Here is a 16181-nt window from a genome sequence, read left to right on the forward strand (position 1 = left end):
TGCCTGTTCTTGAACTTCATATAAATGGTATCACACAGTTAAGTACTCTTTTTTGCCTGGATTCTTTTGCTTAACATAATGTTTTGAGATTCATCCATGTTGTAGCCTGTATCAGTAGTTCACTCCTTTTTACTGCTGAGAAACGTTCCATTGTTCTGTTGATGGACATTTGGGTTGTTTCCAGTTTTGGGCTGGATTTGAACTGCTGACCTTTTGGTTAGCTGCTGAGCTCTTGACCACCATGCCACCAGGGCTCCAACTAAAGAGTTAGATAAGAATTATATTAACCGGCCATGAAAAATGTATTCTATAAGTATAAACTATAAACAGTCACGCCTGGGTGGTCTGGTAAGAATTCCAATAATTCTATTATACTAAAGTTTTGGTAAAAATAACTTCACTGCATTTTCTATATAAATTCCAATAAATTTAAACAGTTGGTAGGTAGGTATCTTCTTAGAGACTAGGATAAAATGCAAATGGTGTAGAACATTTTGTCTGTGCTGGGATAGTTTCTGAAATTAACTGAGATTTTCATCTGGGCAGCATTTTTGAACTCTTCTCCCTGCCCTGTTTGCTACACACACACACACACACACACACACACACACACACACACACACACACACTCACTTCTTTGGGAATCACTGTGAAAGAGCCCATTGTTGCTGATGGGAATGTGTTTTTCCGATGTGTTGGGGAGGTAAACAAACAAAAACTCTCCTAAAAACTTAGGTTGGAAATTCTTTACGGGTTGCGGCTGCTCAGAAACATCATGATTCTTACAAAAAGCATCACTGCAAACAATCTACCTTTCCCTTTCTTAAGGGCCATTTCTATAATTAAGGCAAAGAGAGAAGCACAGGCAATAGTGATGTACAATAATGGCTAGCGTTTACTGAGTGCTCATGTTTCAGGTACTGTTGTTGGCAGCGAACACGTATTGATCTTCATCACAGCTCTATGGGGTCAAGAATACTGCTTCTTTTAGTTGAGGAAATAGACACAGAGAAATGAAGGATTTTGTGCTAGATCACGTAGCTAGTAAATGATGGAGCCAAGATTCTAACCTAAGCTGATTGAATCCAGAATTTCCATCTTCCTATCATGCTCCACGGCAGCTAAACTCACCCAGAGAAAATGTTTACTTGCCACCCACCTAGGACAAGGAGGCTTTTGTTCTTTATTGACCCAGGTTTATCAAGTATATAGACAACAGAAAGAAGCAGGTTGATTGTGTAGCTTACTCCTAGCCTGAAAGTCTGTGAAAAAGGCAAATGAGGGATGTTACGAAAGATTGGCTTTCTAAACCACGGAACCCACTGCTATCGAATCGATTCCAACGCATAGCAACCCTATAGGACAGAGCAGAACCACCCCGTAGGGTTTCTTACCAGAAGCAGGCTGACACTTTCTCCCCTGGAGCAGCCGATGGGTTCAAACCATTGACCTTTCAGTTAGCAGCCAAGTGCTTAACTAACGCACCACCAGGGCACCAAAAACATTTTCCCATTTCTATGTGCAAGATTTCCATGAAACATGTCTATCAAAACGGAAAATCTAAAACGAGTGCTCAACATTCACAAAAACTTTTCTTAATATAAAATTTGGAAACTGTGCTGACGGACTGATTAGAAAAATCTAACAGGCAGAAAAAACACAGCAGGCAGATCACGAAAGCCCCATTACCATCCTTCACAAAAACTCACAGTGCTACAAGTAATCTAAACGTGTTCACAATTAGTTTTCTAGTATTTTTTACTGGGAATATTTAGGGGTGTGCTATCCCATAACTGAAAACACATTTTGAAAGCGACACTTCTATTAAAGGAGCTTCCAAAAACGACTAAAATGAAATACTAACAGTAGCACTTCCCATGAACTGCGTACTGTTCCCAGAGTTCTACATGTTCATTAATCCATTTAGTCCTCAATCCTCAAAACAATGTAATGAGGTAGGTGTCATTATCTGCATTTTACATATGTGGAAACTGAGGTATGGAAAGGCTAAGTAACCTGCCCAATGTCACTCAAAGTAAGTGGTAGGGCTGGGATTCATACCCAGGCATCCTGGCTCTGGAGTTTTGGCTCTTATCCATTAGGCTCAGTAAGAATATCAAAATGCAGAGGAGATACTTTCCCCGTAAGACATATTTTGTTGGACAAAATCTACTCATGGCAGAAATGGAATAACGACGTAAAGATGGTAAAAGGGGAACTTTCATGTAAACACTTTTCACGTATTTTGCTCTGCCTTTCAAATGCTCAATACAAAATGGATTAAAATTTAAAATATATTGGTTTGTACTTTGATTCCAATTTCCTTTGTACACAAATCAGTAATATTTTTCTTTAAATATTCTTTTAAACAAGGGTTTACAAAAGTAAAAACTGCTATTTCCTAACTTTCATTGCAGAGTTGTCATGGATTGAATTGTGTCCTCCCCAAAATATCTGTCAACTTGGCTACGTTATGATTCCCAGTATTATATGATCATCTACCATTTTGTCATCTGATGTGACTTCCCTGTGTATTGTAAATCCTAACTATGATGTAATGAGATCGATTAGAGGCAGTTACATTGGTGAGATCTACAAGATTAAATAGTGTCTTCAGGCAATCTCTTTTGAGATATAAAAGAGAGAAGCCAGCAGAGAGACACGGGGACCTCATACCACCAACAAAGCAATGCCAGGAGCAAAGTGTGTCCTTTGGACCTGAGGTTCCTGTACAGAGAAGCTTCTAGGCCAAGGGAAGATCGACGACACGAACCTTCCTCCAGAGCTCACAAAGAAAGCCTTTCCCTGGAGCTGCCGCCCTGAATTTGGACTTATAGCCTACTAGACCGTGAGAGAATAAACTTCTCTTTGTTAAAGCCATCCACTTGTGGTATTTCTGTTATAGCAGCACTAGATAACTAAGACAAGAATATATAATGTCCATTACCTAAACTGAATCTTTGGAATAACTTAAAAAACAACAAAGTACTTTTTTTCTTACTCATTTTCTTATCAGATATCTACTCAACTTCTAAAGGAACACTTAAATTCTTTTTAAATTTTTTTCTGATGATTTTTTTTTTTTTTAAAGCCTTCTACAGTAGCTTCAGGAAAGTAATTTTGAACCTAGAAGCCTTTGCCAAGTGAATATTCAACTCCGCATGTGCACCAGGTATTAAACACCAAAGAGTTGCTCACACCTCTCCAGAAGAGTACGCCGGTAGCAAGATTTGGTTCTATGGACTCTTCTTTTTAGCATAAAAACCAAGCTCATTGATTCCAAGTCATAATGAACGTATTGGACAGAGTAGAACTACCCCATAGGGTTTCCAAGGCATGGCTAGTGGATTTGAACTACCAACATTTTCCCATTTAAAAACCTGAACCCTTTAAAAATTCTGAAGAAGTTATTTTGTGTCATTTTAGGACGTTTCTGGGAGACTCAGCCAGTAAAGTGTATATGGTAATTGCCTGGACAACCTCTTAGACAAATGCTCCCAAAGAAGCCGGTGCTACTCCTAAAGGGATGCTTTGGAAATGTGAAACTTTTTTTGGATGTCACAAAGATTGATGGTGCCGCTGGAGCTGAGTGGACAGAGCCAGGGAGGTTAGTCGGCTTGCAGTGTATAGGACAGTCCCACACATTGTTCAGCATCCTGCATGACTTTCAAGTTCATGTAGTGGAAAATGTTTGATTACCTGAGCCTAGAACCTATCTTCTGTATACACGTAAACACCAGGTATTCTTTAACCAACCATGAAGTTTGTTCTATACTATGCACTGGTTTTCAAATCCATTGAATTTTCCAAATATGCAACTAACAGAGCTTTACTAAGTGATTTGCGATGGGGGAGGTGGAAGTCTTATCCGTGGGAATGCTGTTTCTAATTGTCGCTGTTCACCTATAGTGATGGTACATAAATACACAAGCATCAGCCTACTTCACTGTCTTCTCGTGTAATTACGTCCATTTACACACTGAAATACAACTCAATTCTAAATTTCTTTTATAGTACAGTTCCATAATTATGTATATTACGTGTGTAGGAGAGGTACCTATGAATTCCCTAGTAAAGGGTACACATTTTTAATAAAAAGGAAGCAGTGGGTCTGATAGGGTAAGATTTACTGATTTTGATGTTAGCTGTAATACAAGAATGCAACTTGTATAAATGGAAAAGTCGCTAAATATGACTGATTGTTCCCAATACACTTCCCACTGCTGTCACATCTGACTCATAGCAACCCTAAAAGGCGGAGTGGTAGGGTTTCCAAGGCTATAATCTTTTTACGGAAGCAGACTGCCACATCTTTCTCCCAGTGTCTGGTGGGTTCGAACTGCTGACCTTTGGGTTAGCAACCATGCGCTTAACCACTGCACCACCAGGGCACCTTCTGAATACACTCCCACCACTGCCGGCGAGTCGATTCCAACTCATAGCAACGCTATAAGACAGAGTAGAACTGTTCAGAGGCTGTAAACCTTTACGGGGGCAGACTGCCACATCTTTCTCCCACGGAGCTGCTGGTGGGTTCAAACCACCACCTTTTCGTTAGCAGTGGAGCTCTAACCACTGCTCCTTCTCAATACGCTTGTTGGGTGCCATCGAGTTAGTTCTGACTCATAGTAACCCAACAGGACAGGGCAGAACTGCTCCATAGGTTTCCAACGAATGGCTGGTGGATTTGGACTGCCAGCCTTTTTGGTTAGCAGCCGAGCTCTTAACCACTGTGCCACCAGGGCTCCTTCCCAATACACTAGTGAACTAAACTAAAATTCAACATATTTAATCAAATGGAATGAAAATCTTATTCAACCCTTAACTTTTGCATTGGAACACACAATTAAACGTCACAGCATGTCCTTTCTAAGATGGTATGTACTATCAAATGACCATGCAGAAGAGCTGATGTCATCCCAGGACGGGTAGGATCAGTGTTGCTTTGTCCCAGCCTTTCCTCTTCTACCCTCAGCTGCTGATGTATAATATAAACAGGGCTTTGTTAGGTGGTGGGGCTGTTGCTTTGTTGTGTGGAAAATCAGCTTATCGCAACCATCCTTCACATTTCATTTACATACTGTCACACTGACTGAAGTAACTCAACACTGGGTATTTTCCTCTTCCCTGCAAAGCCAAATATTTGGTTCACATTTTATGGACATAACCTTTTAAAAATGTCAAACAAAAAGCTGCTAAAATAGTTCATTGCACAGTAATAAACATTCAAATAGTCAAACACATTTGCATATTGCAATTAATTTTTTTAGTAGATAGGACAATCATGAAAAAAAGTACAATGAAGCAAAAACTCCCAGAGAAACCTGGTTAATAAAGTCACTGTGAAGGCACACATAATTCTAATTATTACATTTTTACCATTCTTCCTTGTGTCCACATTTCTTGGGTTAAAAAGGACTCTGAATGGCAAACTCCGAATCTGCAGAAGTGAATAGTAAAGACTTTCTTTTTTAAATTCAGAACAGTAGCCTCTATTGTGAGCTTTCTTTGGAGAGTTAAAAATGAACTTGTGGTCCATAATTTGTTACGAAATAACCTACCTAAATGTGAATGAGTCTGACAAAATTGAAGCATTTTCCTGTGCTTATATGTTTCCAGGTAATAAACTTTTAAATTCTATTAAATGAAAACATTCACTTGACAAATCAGTTTCTTCAACTTAAGGCTGCACATCAGATGGCAATAATGACAATTCAAATAAAGTAACCAGAATAAACCATTTATTAAAACATCACGTGATACAATAAACTTTTTGAGCCAGTGGGACAGTGGTAAACATTTCCCCTCAATGACATCCCACCTAAAACTGTTACAATTACCACATAATCTGACCAGAACTTGAAAACACGTGTGCTATTTACCACTCAATGATTTAACAGTGGGATGAGTAGAGATCTAGGCTGTCTTGATGAGTCAAAGACAGAAGATAATAACCTGAAAGGCACTCAAAATCCCATATGCCTGAAGGTTAAATACCCTGTTCACTGGTATGTGTCCAAACGTAAAGTTATCTTTATATCAAAGATGTCATGAATTATGTCCTCCCCTCTCCACAAAAAATAAATATCAGGAACTAATTAAGGATAAGAATTGGGTTTCAAACTGCACTTTATTTGTTCACATAACATCCTCTCTCTCTTTTTTTAATTGATCAACCATGAGCATGCAAAACGTTCTCCTCCAAACCTAACTGCTTCCACAGTCCCTTGGGTATCAATAGGTCAATCATCAAGGTCATTGAATTTGTAGTTCTCTCCTCTCTTCTAGCACTTTTAAGCAGTGTGTGTGATGCACACCACAGAGGTAGGAAAGACTATCTTTAATAAGTTATCTTCTTAATTGTAGAGAGTTTCTGAAAATAAAACTGACAAAATGCTGAACCAAGCCTTTGATGAGTACCAAAGGGCCACAGATCCTTCTCCTATTTACAGAATGAATCCCCGGAGTGCTGAAGCCTTCGTAGGGCACTTCCTAACAAGATCCACCAGGGCTCCGACCAATCGCACTGAGGAAGCCTTTCTCCAGTCTCATTTGCCGATTCTCTGCACCACCCAGTCCTGCTGGCAGAGGGGGCAGCGGTTGTTCTGTTTCACCCACAGGGACATGCAGCAGTTGTGGAAGGAGTGATTACATTCTCCCCAGACCACTGGAAGAAACAAAGAGTACTGAACATCACATAACTCATTCAAATTCAATACTGAGCTCAACATTATAGCTATGTGATTTTCTATTGTGAATTCCATGAATCATATTACCAGCTTACTATTGATTTAACTACGAAGATGGTTAGCTGGCCAAAAGAATGTCTTCTGTTTACAAAGTAATAAATAGAAACTTACATGTAGAAGTTACACTATGTCATAAGGTAAGTCACTGTGTTTGGGGGACTTCCCACTACTGTTCAAGAATCTGTGGGTGATGTGGTGGCCCTCGGTTCCTACATCCTATATAGCTCCACACGCTGTCTCTTCCTAAAGTTAGGGGCTCAAAGGACTTGAGTCTTCCTTAGATCCCAGGTCTTCTCAGTCATGCACTCGTCTTGGGGTCTTGCTGGGCTTTATTTCATTAGAAAATGTCCTCCCAACTTGCATCTACCAAGATACAATGAGTTTTAAACGTTTCCCTCTCACAGGAGGCTATCACAGCTAGGTGATGTGCTCCTGCACGGTATCAGCTGTGCATCTACTGAGCTGTTTTCTAGAAGTGCTGATACACTGTGTTAAGTCACCCATGAACAGCACAATTCCTCACGGGACAAGTGGCTGGCTGGAGATAGAGGTCTCTGATCAAAGAAAGCTACTCTACCCCTCATAATTACCAAATTAATAAGTTTTAAACAAACAGCATAAAAGAGAAATTTAAAACAAAGAGAAGTCATCTATCGTCTGAAATATCATCTCAGCCATGGGCTTTGTCCCTTGCTTGACCAGCTGAGGTATATGACAAGGACCAAGGGTAAATGGGGTAGGAAGCAAGGGGAAACATTCTAAGCGTTTAAGGGGGAAGAAACAAAATTTGTTCAAAACTGCATAAATCATTTTTAAGAAGCTGTGTGTAAACCATGCAAACACAAAGTACAATATTAACCTTTCATTCTAGGGAAACCTTTGAACTCTTGTAACAACTTAGAAGTGACCACCTCAGGGACTAGGACACTTACAAGCTGGGCTAAGACAACTTTTGTAGTTGCAGCTACAAGGAACATTTAATAGATTTCTATACTCAAACCATGTTCCAAATAAAATACTTGAGACTTAAAATTTTTTTCTACCTTAGTTGAAAAATTAAATACTATATCCATAAAAGGACATAGAAAACTGAAATGTTTTTTAAGAATAAAAGCCTACTCAAACTGACCTATAACATAGCCAAAATTCGAATGGTGTTTTGGCAAATTCCTTATTTTATAATTTTTGTAATAGAATTTTCTTTTTTGATTATCAAAATGTTTACTATGACCATGCCTGGAAGATATAGTCAACTCTTCTTAATTACAGGCAATAAAATGGCTTACAGATTTGTTCCATTAAAGCCTTTTGAGAACCAACACATTTCATATTAATAATGGATCACTGCTTTACAGTTTATTTTTGTGTATTGATAAAGTCAATCTTAACTGCAAATTCAAACATCCCCACTGAGAGAAAACCTTCAGTTGAAAAAGCAAGAGAATGAAATTACAACATACCAACACAATCCTCTTGTTTGTTTTCAGCTTGACATCTAAGACAGGCATCTAAAAGTAAACAAACAGCAATTCTCATTCTGATGCTCAGAAGGCAATTTTTAAAACTCAGATGCTTCAAAGTCAAATAAAAGCCCTAAGGGTTAGAGATGAAGATAAAAGACTCATATATTAATTTCTCATCTGAATGTAACTACTTAAAGATGAATGAAGTACAAGGCACTTTACTAATTACTTACGACTAGAAGCAATTTCAAGAGGGTTACTGGAGCCTCTGTTTTTACAAGCTCTGATGAAAAGATGCCCTGACAGCAGATGCAACCACTAGAAGAAAATACGCTACACTCCACCCTAGTAATTCCGAGCTCATGGGGCATGCCCACATAGAGCAATCTTAGGTGTGGTTTACTTTCAAGATTTCCTCTTAACTATACCATATCTATGTATATATAAATATATATATAAACCCATTGCCATCTATATACCTGTATATACATACCTATCTACCTACGTATTTATGTGTATTTGCTTACACACCCATAAGGAAACTTCCAGGAGGATACTCAAGAAGCAAACAATTAAGTTTATCTGGGAGAGGACTAGATGACTTTTTCACTGAGTACCTTTTTATATTTTTAAACTATGTGGTTGTATTAACCTATGTAATAATTATACTTAAAATTTTTGAATTCAATTTTTTTTCCTGCTTTTTCCATAAGCAAATTTTCTTGAGTCATTCATACTCAGGTACAGAAGCTTCCCTTCAGCTACTCATGAAAAGTAACTTCTTTTCTTTCCAAACACACTTGCTAGTTCCTTTAAAAGAAACTTCGTGGCTTGTATGCTTCCACCTGGTTAATACTCGTGGTCATCTAAATGAGACTGGTGAGAAAGCTGTGAGGTGTAGAAGGGAAAGTAAGGGCTCTGCAGCCAGGCCACTCTGAAGTCAAATCCCATCTCATCGCCATTTTTCGACTGCGTGGCCCCGGACCAGTTATGAAGCTCAGTGAACCTCAGTTTGCTCACCTGTAAAATGGGGATAATACCATGAAGTATTTATATACTAAGCAGAGATGATACAAATCTGTGAGAATTTTATTAGCTAAAACAAGAGATAATAAATGTTCTCTTCATTGTCTTTTAAAGAAAATGCTCTCTTTACAGTTAAGCCTGAACTCAAAGCATCCACCTGACAACAGCAAAGTAAATATCAGAAATGGGAACCTATGGGGTAAACCTGAAGTTTTCAAAATTCAATACAGGAATGTGTGGCTAATTGCCTCCATGAACAACTAGCTGCCTCCTTTGCCACAAGACTGGAAGAACTCGGAGGTGCCTGGATACCTTTACTGATCATTTTGGTCAAAGATTCTATAGAAGAATCCTGATCAAGAGGGGGCAAATGCAGAACAGAATGTCAAATTCTAATGGAATCTAGACTTTCTGGAGCCAAGGGGGCTAGGTGAACCCCTCAAACTATGCCCTGAGATAATCTTTAAACCTTAAACCAAAAATAACCCCTGTTAAGCCTTCTTAAAACCAAACCACAGTTTAGCTTAACTAGTAAAGAATGTCTGTTCTTTTAGGGACTATCTTTATGGGATCGAAGTGACAACAGCAACTAGAAAGATTACACAGGAAGCTTGAGGGCAGTGGGTTTATGTTAATGAGGGAGGAACAACTCAGAAAAGGATGAAAATGGTTGCACAACTTGAAGAATGTAGTCAATGTCACTGAATTGTACATATAGAAACTGTTGAACTGGTGTGTGTTTTGCTGTGTATATTCTCAACAACAAAGACAAAATAAAAAATTTTAAAAATTCAATCTGGGGTACAATTTGCTGACAAAGGAGGTAATATAGTATATTTTAGGGAGCAATGAAATGGATCGCCACTGGCTGGAAGAGAAATCAAAGGGTTGTAAAAGGAAGTTGAAAGCAACAGAAACAAGTAGTTTTTAACATAAATAGGAGAAAAATAATTCTGAAAAAACAGACACACGATGGAGTTGAAACCTGCTTCTCCCACTGGATTATGCTCAGGGAAACAATTTGTTCGCTCCTCTCCACACATTCTTACCCTTAAAAAAAGACCACCACGCTGGCCTCTTCAGTGTGGATTCCAAACCACCACTGCCTCCTGAGGCTCTCTTCAATCCCATAATTACTGACCATCTATGCTGTGACACCAAAATGACCATGGCTTGGTCCCTTGTCTCAAGCAGCTCACCAGTAGACGGGGAGGCAGACAAGCATATAAGGATGCAGAGCAAAGAAATGCTTCCTCCATTCGCCTCTGATTCTGCGCTATCACAGAACCAGAGAATTTTACAACTGTAAAGGGAGGCTTTGGTGATCCCAACTGCCTCATTTACAGTTAGGAAAATAAGACTCCAAAAGGTAAAGCCAAACGTCTAAATTAACATATTGCCACGAAGGGGTTGCTTCAGCTCTTTATCACGTAGCTCTTCCAGCAAACTTCCTCCTCTCCCTCACCAGCATCTGCTGACTGTGCCATCTGCTCCTTTCAGGATGAAGGGAGGGGAGTGGAACCCAGGAAGAGAGTGTTACCCAAGTCACAAAGGACTGACGGGAAACCTTGGAGCAAGAGATCAAAACTACATCATTTATGTGTCTGAGATAAATTCCAAATATTAAAGAAATGGGATTAAGTGGGCGCTTGTTGCACAAAGTAAAAATCTTTGGATTATGCTTACAGCTTTGGTTTAGATTCATTATCAAAAATTAATCAAAATCAACAAAAATTCCTAAAGTTTCAGATAAAAGAAAAAAAGTCCTTTAATATTTCTAGTATCTAAAGCAGCAAATTTCTAAGGAGTACAATAATAGCAACACCTTTTAGGACTCTGGGGTAAGGACTGGGAAGTCTTTAAAACTTTTTCTGGGGTCACCAGTCCACTAAGTGGATATTAACACCTCATAAACAAAACACAGCTCTAGTCTAGAATACGTCCCTGAACCCGAAGTAGAGCTGTTACAAACCTTCAGCATCACTCCTGCAGTAGCGGAATACTTGCTGTAATTGGAAAGTTAACGATGAATTTGAGCCATTTATAACCCATACTTTGACCTACTATAAAAAGACCAGTAAAATTTATTTGTTGCACTTTGATTATTTTAGGTTTCTCCATTTCCATTTGCTATTTTTAAAAATTTCTTCTGGGAAAAAACAGCTTTTTTAGAGATAAATTCTTTTTACCCTAGTGGAAACCTATGGGATAAAATTTTTAGCAAAGCTTGTTCTGTAAAAGATGAGATGTGTAAGTTGCTTGGATCAGTTAAAAATGTCACCTCAACGGGAAGCTGTGATTCTAGTACGTAAGGTGTGTATCTGCGGGGAGGGGTGGGGGTGAAGGGGTGTTCCAGGCAAACAAGCTAGATGCTTTTAAATCCAACATCCAAGTAAGCAGATCATGTCTAAAATCAAGTTTTTTCAAAAGTAAAAAGTAACATTTTGATTCCCAGTGTTGTAAATTCTTTTCGAAACAAGCCCTTATGAATAAAAAACGCATACTAAAAAAAAAAGAGGACATAAATTGAGGTTTTTGTTACTTGTTTCTGAGAGCTCATTTATGATTAAGTACGTTTTTTTTTATGTTTACCTTTTCATAGTCATGCACTGCACATGAAATATGTTTTTCCCCCTTTATTTCACCGTGATGTTTTGGTCGGATAGAGGTTATGTATTAAACATAACCATGTTCTACTCTTTTTTGTTTTTGAAGGAAAAGAAATTTTAAGTTATTTTCTCCAATTCTCTCATTTTCAGGACAAGCCAGTTTTCAAACCATAGAAACCTCAGATTTTTTCACCTACCCCGAAGAAACATTTAAGGTGCTATGACAGTAATTTTAAATGCCCTATTTACAAACGTAACTTGCATTTAAATTTAAACAGCACCTCTGCTGCAAGGTAGTCGAAGACCTTAAAACCGAAACCATATAAAATAAAACCGGATTAAGTTGTTGCAGGTTTCCCTTGGTCCAATATTTTTATTGAACATGTCACAGAAAGAGGTTAAGACGTATTTCTGAAAGAGATTTTCCACAAAGGCATGAGTCAGAGGGGGGCACATCTCGGAAATGGCATTCTACGATGGGGCGGGGGAGGCGCGAAGGGAGGGCAGAGGTCACGTTTTCCCTCTCTAGCCCACATGCATTTATTATTGGAGTAGAAGCACTGTCCCTGAAGAGCGGACTTAGAGTCCTCAATTCCCATGAAACACGAACATTCTTGAACTACACTGTATTCCCTTCATGCCGAACGATTCCATCCGACTCGCCCTCATCCGGAAACGCAATGTCTGGGAAGACTTCTCTTTTCTGCGCTTCTCAGGAGCAGGACGGAGGGCGTTGCTCACGTGGAAGATGACTCTAGAGTATCACTTTGGTGTGTGACCAGAACCATCAAAGTTCTCCTGAATCAGGGCCTTTACCCTGACCCCTTTCCGGTTTTGCTTTTAGAGATGGGACTGGGGCTGGGCACACAAACCGAGGCGGTTCCTCCCAGCTCCCATTAAGTCACCCGATTTTATTCTCCTGGTCCTCGACTACAAGCCTAAAGTTTGGCGGTTCAAGCCCACGTAGAGGCGCCTCGGAAGAAAGGCCTGGCGATCTGCTTCCGAAAGCTCACAGCCTGGAAAACTCTATGGAGCAGTTCTACTCTGCAAACATGAAGTCGCCACGAGTCTGAATGGACTCCACTGCAACTAACAACAACCACTTGAAACGACTTTTGTTTGTTCTTCCACTCGCTGACTGCCGGCCTCCCTCGCTAGAATACTCCCCCCAACCCCGCACCCGGCGCTGGGCGCCTGCTGGACGACCCGGCAGCCCCAGAGAAGGCGACCACCGTCCTGGGACCAGCAGCCGCACCGGCGTGGCCCGGGTCCCACCGCCCCGGGGCAGGCCGACCCCCGCCCACGCCGGCAGGGGTCTTTCCGAGGCCTCGGGCCCGCCCGGCCGCCCGCGGAGGCCGCAGCGCGGCCCGCGTCTCGCGTGCAGCGCTTACCCATCACCTGGACCCTGCAGATGGCGCACGTATCGCACTCCACGTCCCAGCTCCACATGGCCACCGCGTTCCACTTCTTGAGGGAGAACATTTTGTCGCCCCCCGACTTGGAGCCTGCGCTCCCGGAGTGAGAGGAGAGGACGCCGGAATCCTCGCCGTCTTCCACGTCGGCCATGACCGCGGCGCGAAGCCGGCGGCGGAGACGTTGGGCCGCCGGAGGAGGACTGCTATGGCGGCTCCGTGGGGCCGCCCGACGGGCCACAGCGCCACCCGCAGGCCGTGGGCTACTCCGGGCCTCCGCTCGGGGCCGCCCACGATTGGCTGGCGAGGTCTGGTGACGTCACTCTTCGTCGGCGCGGGGGTGGGGCCTTAGTCCCCGCCTCCCCGCCCTGGGGCAGCGGGGGAGCCCGCCAGGTGACTGGGGGGGGGGTCGGGCAGTCCTATTGTTACCGTGTCACGTTAGGCGCACAGACTGCAGGAACCACGTGCCCTGTTTTAGGCCTTCACTAAACGGACCACTTTCCAAAGCTTGTCTCCCAAAATAAACATCAGAGCAGGGGCCATGTCTGGAGTCTTCATCACCAGCTTATATCCTCGGTGTCTAAAAAATGCCTGGCCATAGTAAAAAAAAAAAAAATTTTTTTTTATAGTAGGCGCTTGACAATTATTTGTTGAGTGAATAAATGACCTTGAAGATCTTCTAGAAATCCGGTTCGCTGCTTCTCAGAGTTTTTGGCGTCTGAATCCCTCTACACTCTTTAATTATTAGGACCTTAAAGACCCACCCCCCCCTTTTTTTTTTAATGTGAGTTATATCTATCTACTTTTAAGAAATTAAAACTAAGAAAAAAATTAAATATATTTATTCGTTTAAAAATAACAGTAATAAATCCACTACAAGATATTATTAGAGTGATGATCATATAGCCTTTTGAAAACTTAAGCGACCGGGCTGCTAACCGAAAGTTGTCGGTTCCAGTGGCTCCACGGTAGAAAAACCTGCTTTATAAAGATTATAGCCAAGGATACCCTGTGGGGCCGTTCTGCTTGTCACATCAGGTCAGTATGAGTTGGAAACCATTAGAGGACACCCAACAACAACGGTACACTCAGGAGAAAATAAGAGTGAAAGATGGAAATAGCTTCTGAATATTATTTTGCAAACAGGTTTGCACTTCGCATTCTGAAAGAATCTTAGGGACCCTCGACCACACTTTGAGAACCCTATAATGTAGCTTAACACCTTTTTTTTTTTTTTAATGTAGGGATAATGAGTCCAGAGAAGTGAAGTAAGTTAAAGGTCATGTTGCTATTATGTGATGGTGACAGTTTTGAAACCAGGGTCGCTCTGCTGCTAAAACCAAAAACCATCTGCTGTCTAATCAGTTCCAACTGATCAGTGACCCCATATGTGTCAGAGTAGAACTGTGCTCCATAGGGTTTTCAACGCCTGGTTTTTTAGACGTTGATTGCCAGGCCTTTCTTCTGAGGCACCGTTGGGTGGACTCAAACCACCAATCTTTTGGCTAGCAGCTAACCATGTTAACTGTTTCATATTTTTATGTTTTCCCAAGCAAAGCAGACAACATCTCCATTTTAAAGATAAAAAAAGCTGAGTTACAGAGAGCCTCAGGAATGGTCTGATTCCCCACCTATCCACCTATCCTAGTTATCTAAAAAAAAAAAAAAGTTATCTAGTTATCTAGTGCTGCTATAACAGAAATACCACACATGAGTGGCTTTAGTGAACATTTATTTTTTCACAGTTTAGGAGGCTAGAAGTCTGAATTCAGGGTGCTGGCTCTAGAACAAGACTTTGTCTGTTTGTCTGCTCTTTTGAGCTTCTGCTCCTGGGTGATCTTCATGTGGCTTGGCATCTCTCTTTCCCCATCTCTGCTTGCTTCCTTGTTTGTTTAATCTCTTTTATACAGGCAGTCTCCAATTTAGGATGTATATGAGTTGTGATGTACCACACTTAAAGGAAGTCTTTTTTTTTTTTTTATATCTTGGTACTACACACAAAGTTGAAGTACACAATTTGCTGATGTTCTTCTCAGATGTTCACAGGCAGATGTTTGAAGATCATATTTATAAAGATATTGATAATAAAGTACAACAATAATGAAAACTAAAAAAAGAAAAAGGTATTTGATTTACATCAGAACCAACTTACCACCTGGTTGTTTTAAGTCAGGGACTACCCTTAAGGTTATATCTCAAAAGAGACTGTCTTAAGACACACCCTACACTAATACTGCCTCATTGACATAACCAAGAAAACCTATTCCCAAATGGGATTATAACCTAAGGTATAGAGGTTAAGATTTACAACACATATTTTTCAGGGACACAATTCAATTCATAACACCACAGCTACCTAGTGGTGGACACCTACTGTGTCAGGTTTGGGATTCAGAGCCTCCTACCTCTTACTGGGTCTCTCAACATCTGCTCACTCCTTATCCCAAGCCTTGTGTTTGGGTGGGGAGTAACTAGACTCAAGGAGTCTGATGGGAGAAACAAGAATGCATAAATAAATAAACATAGACACAGGGTCACATGAGGCTAGATGCAAACCTGAGCTATTTGTTGGACAGTGCGTAACGTGCTATGAGGGTACAGAGACATGCCTGAGGACAGATAGAGTGAGGGAAAGCTTGATGGAAGAGATGAAGTTTGATCTGGCAGAGATGGAAGGCCCTCGAAGCCAGGAAAAGAGTGAAGAGAACAAAGCTCTTTGAGCCATCGACAGGAACAGAGCAGTAGTAGTGGTGGAAGTCGTGGATCTGACCATGCTAACTTCATGAGCCAGACTAAACGCCTCTAAGCAAACCCAGATGAACCATACAAAACACATGTTCTGTTTCTATTATGCGGCCACACATTTATTAGAGATGGCCATAAATCCTAGACAGCTAATAAAAAGGGAAGGCTGGAACTGGA

At 40.8% G+C, this 16181-nt stretch overlaps 1 protein-coding gene across 2 annotated transcripts; it reads right to left on the minus strand.

Moving 5' to 3' along the window:
• Nucleotides 1-5719: 5719 nt before the first annotated feature.
• Nucleotides 5720-13526, minus strand: RNF7 (ring finger protein 7). Of its 2 annotated transcripts, none has more exons than XM_049867561.1 (3): nucleotides 13246-13526; nucleotides 8210-8257; nucleotides 5720-6667 (listed from the first exon to the last, which is right to left on the minus strand). In XM_049867561.1, exons 1-3 carry the CDS (start codon nucleotides 13411-13413, stop codon nucleotides 6611-6613), a joined length of 273 nt encoding a protein of 90 aa, XP_049723518.1. In that variant the 5' UTR covers nucleotides 13414-13526; the 3' UTR covers nucleotides 5720-6610. The 2 variants fall into 2 exon arrangements, with proteins under 2 accessions (XP_049723518.1, XP_049723517.1); XM_049867560.1 differs by having other exon boundaries at nucleotides 13239-13520.
• Between the last annotated feature and the right edge of the window lie 2655 nt (nucleotides 13527-16181).

The sequence above is a fragment of the Elephas maximus genome, chromosome 23, assembly GCF_024166365.1.
Source record: "Elephas maximus indicus isolate mEleMax1 chromosome 23, mEleMax1 primary haplotype, whole genome shotgun sequence".
In the NCBI taxonomy this organism is placed as follows: Eukaryota; Metazoa; Chordata; class Mammalia; order Proboscidea; family Elephantidae; genus Elephas; species Elephas maximus.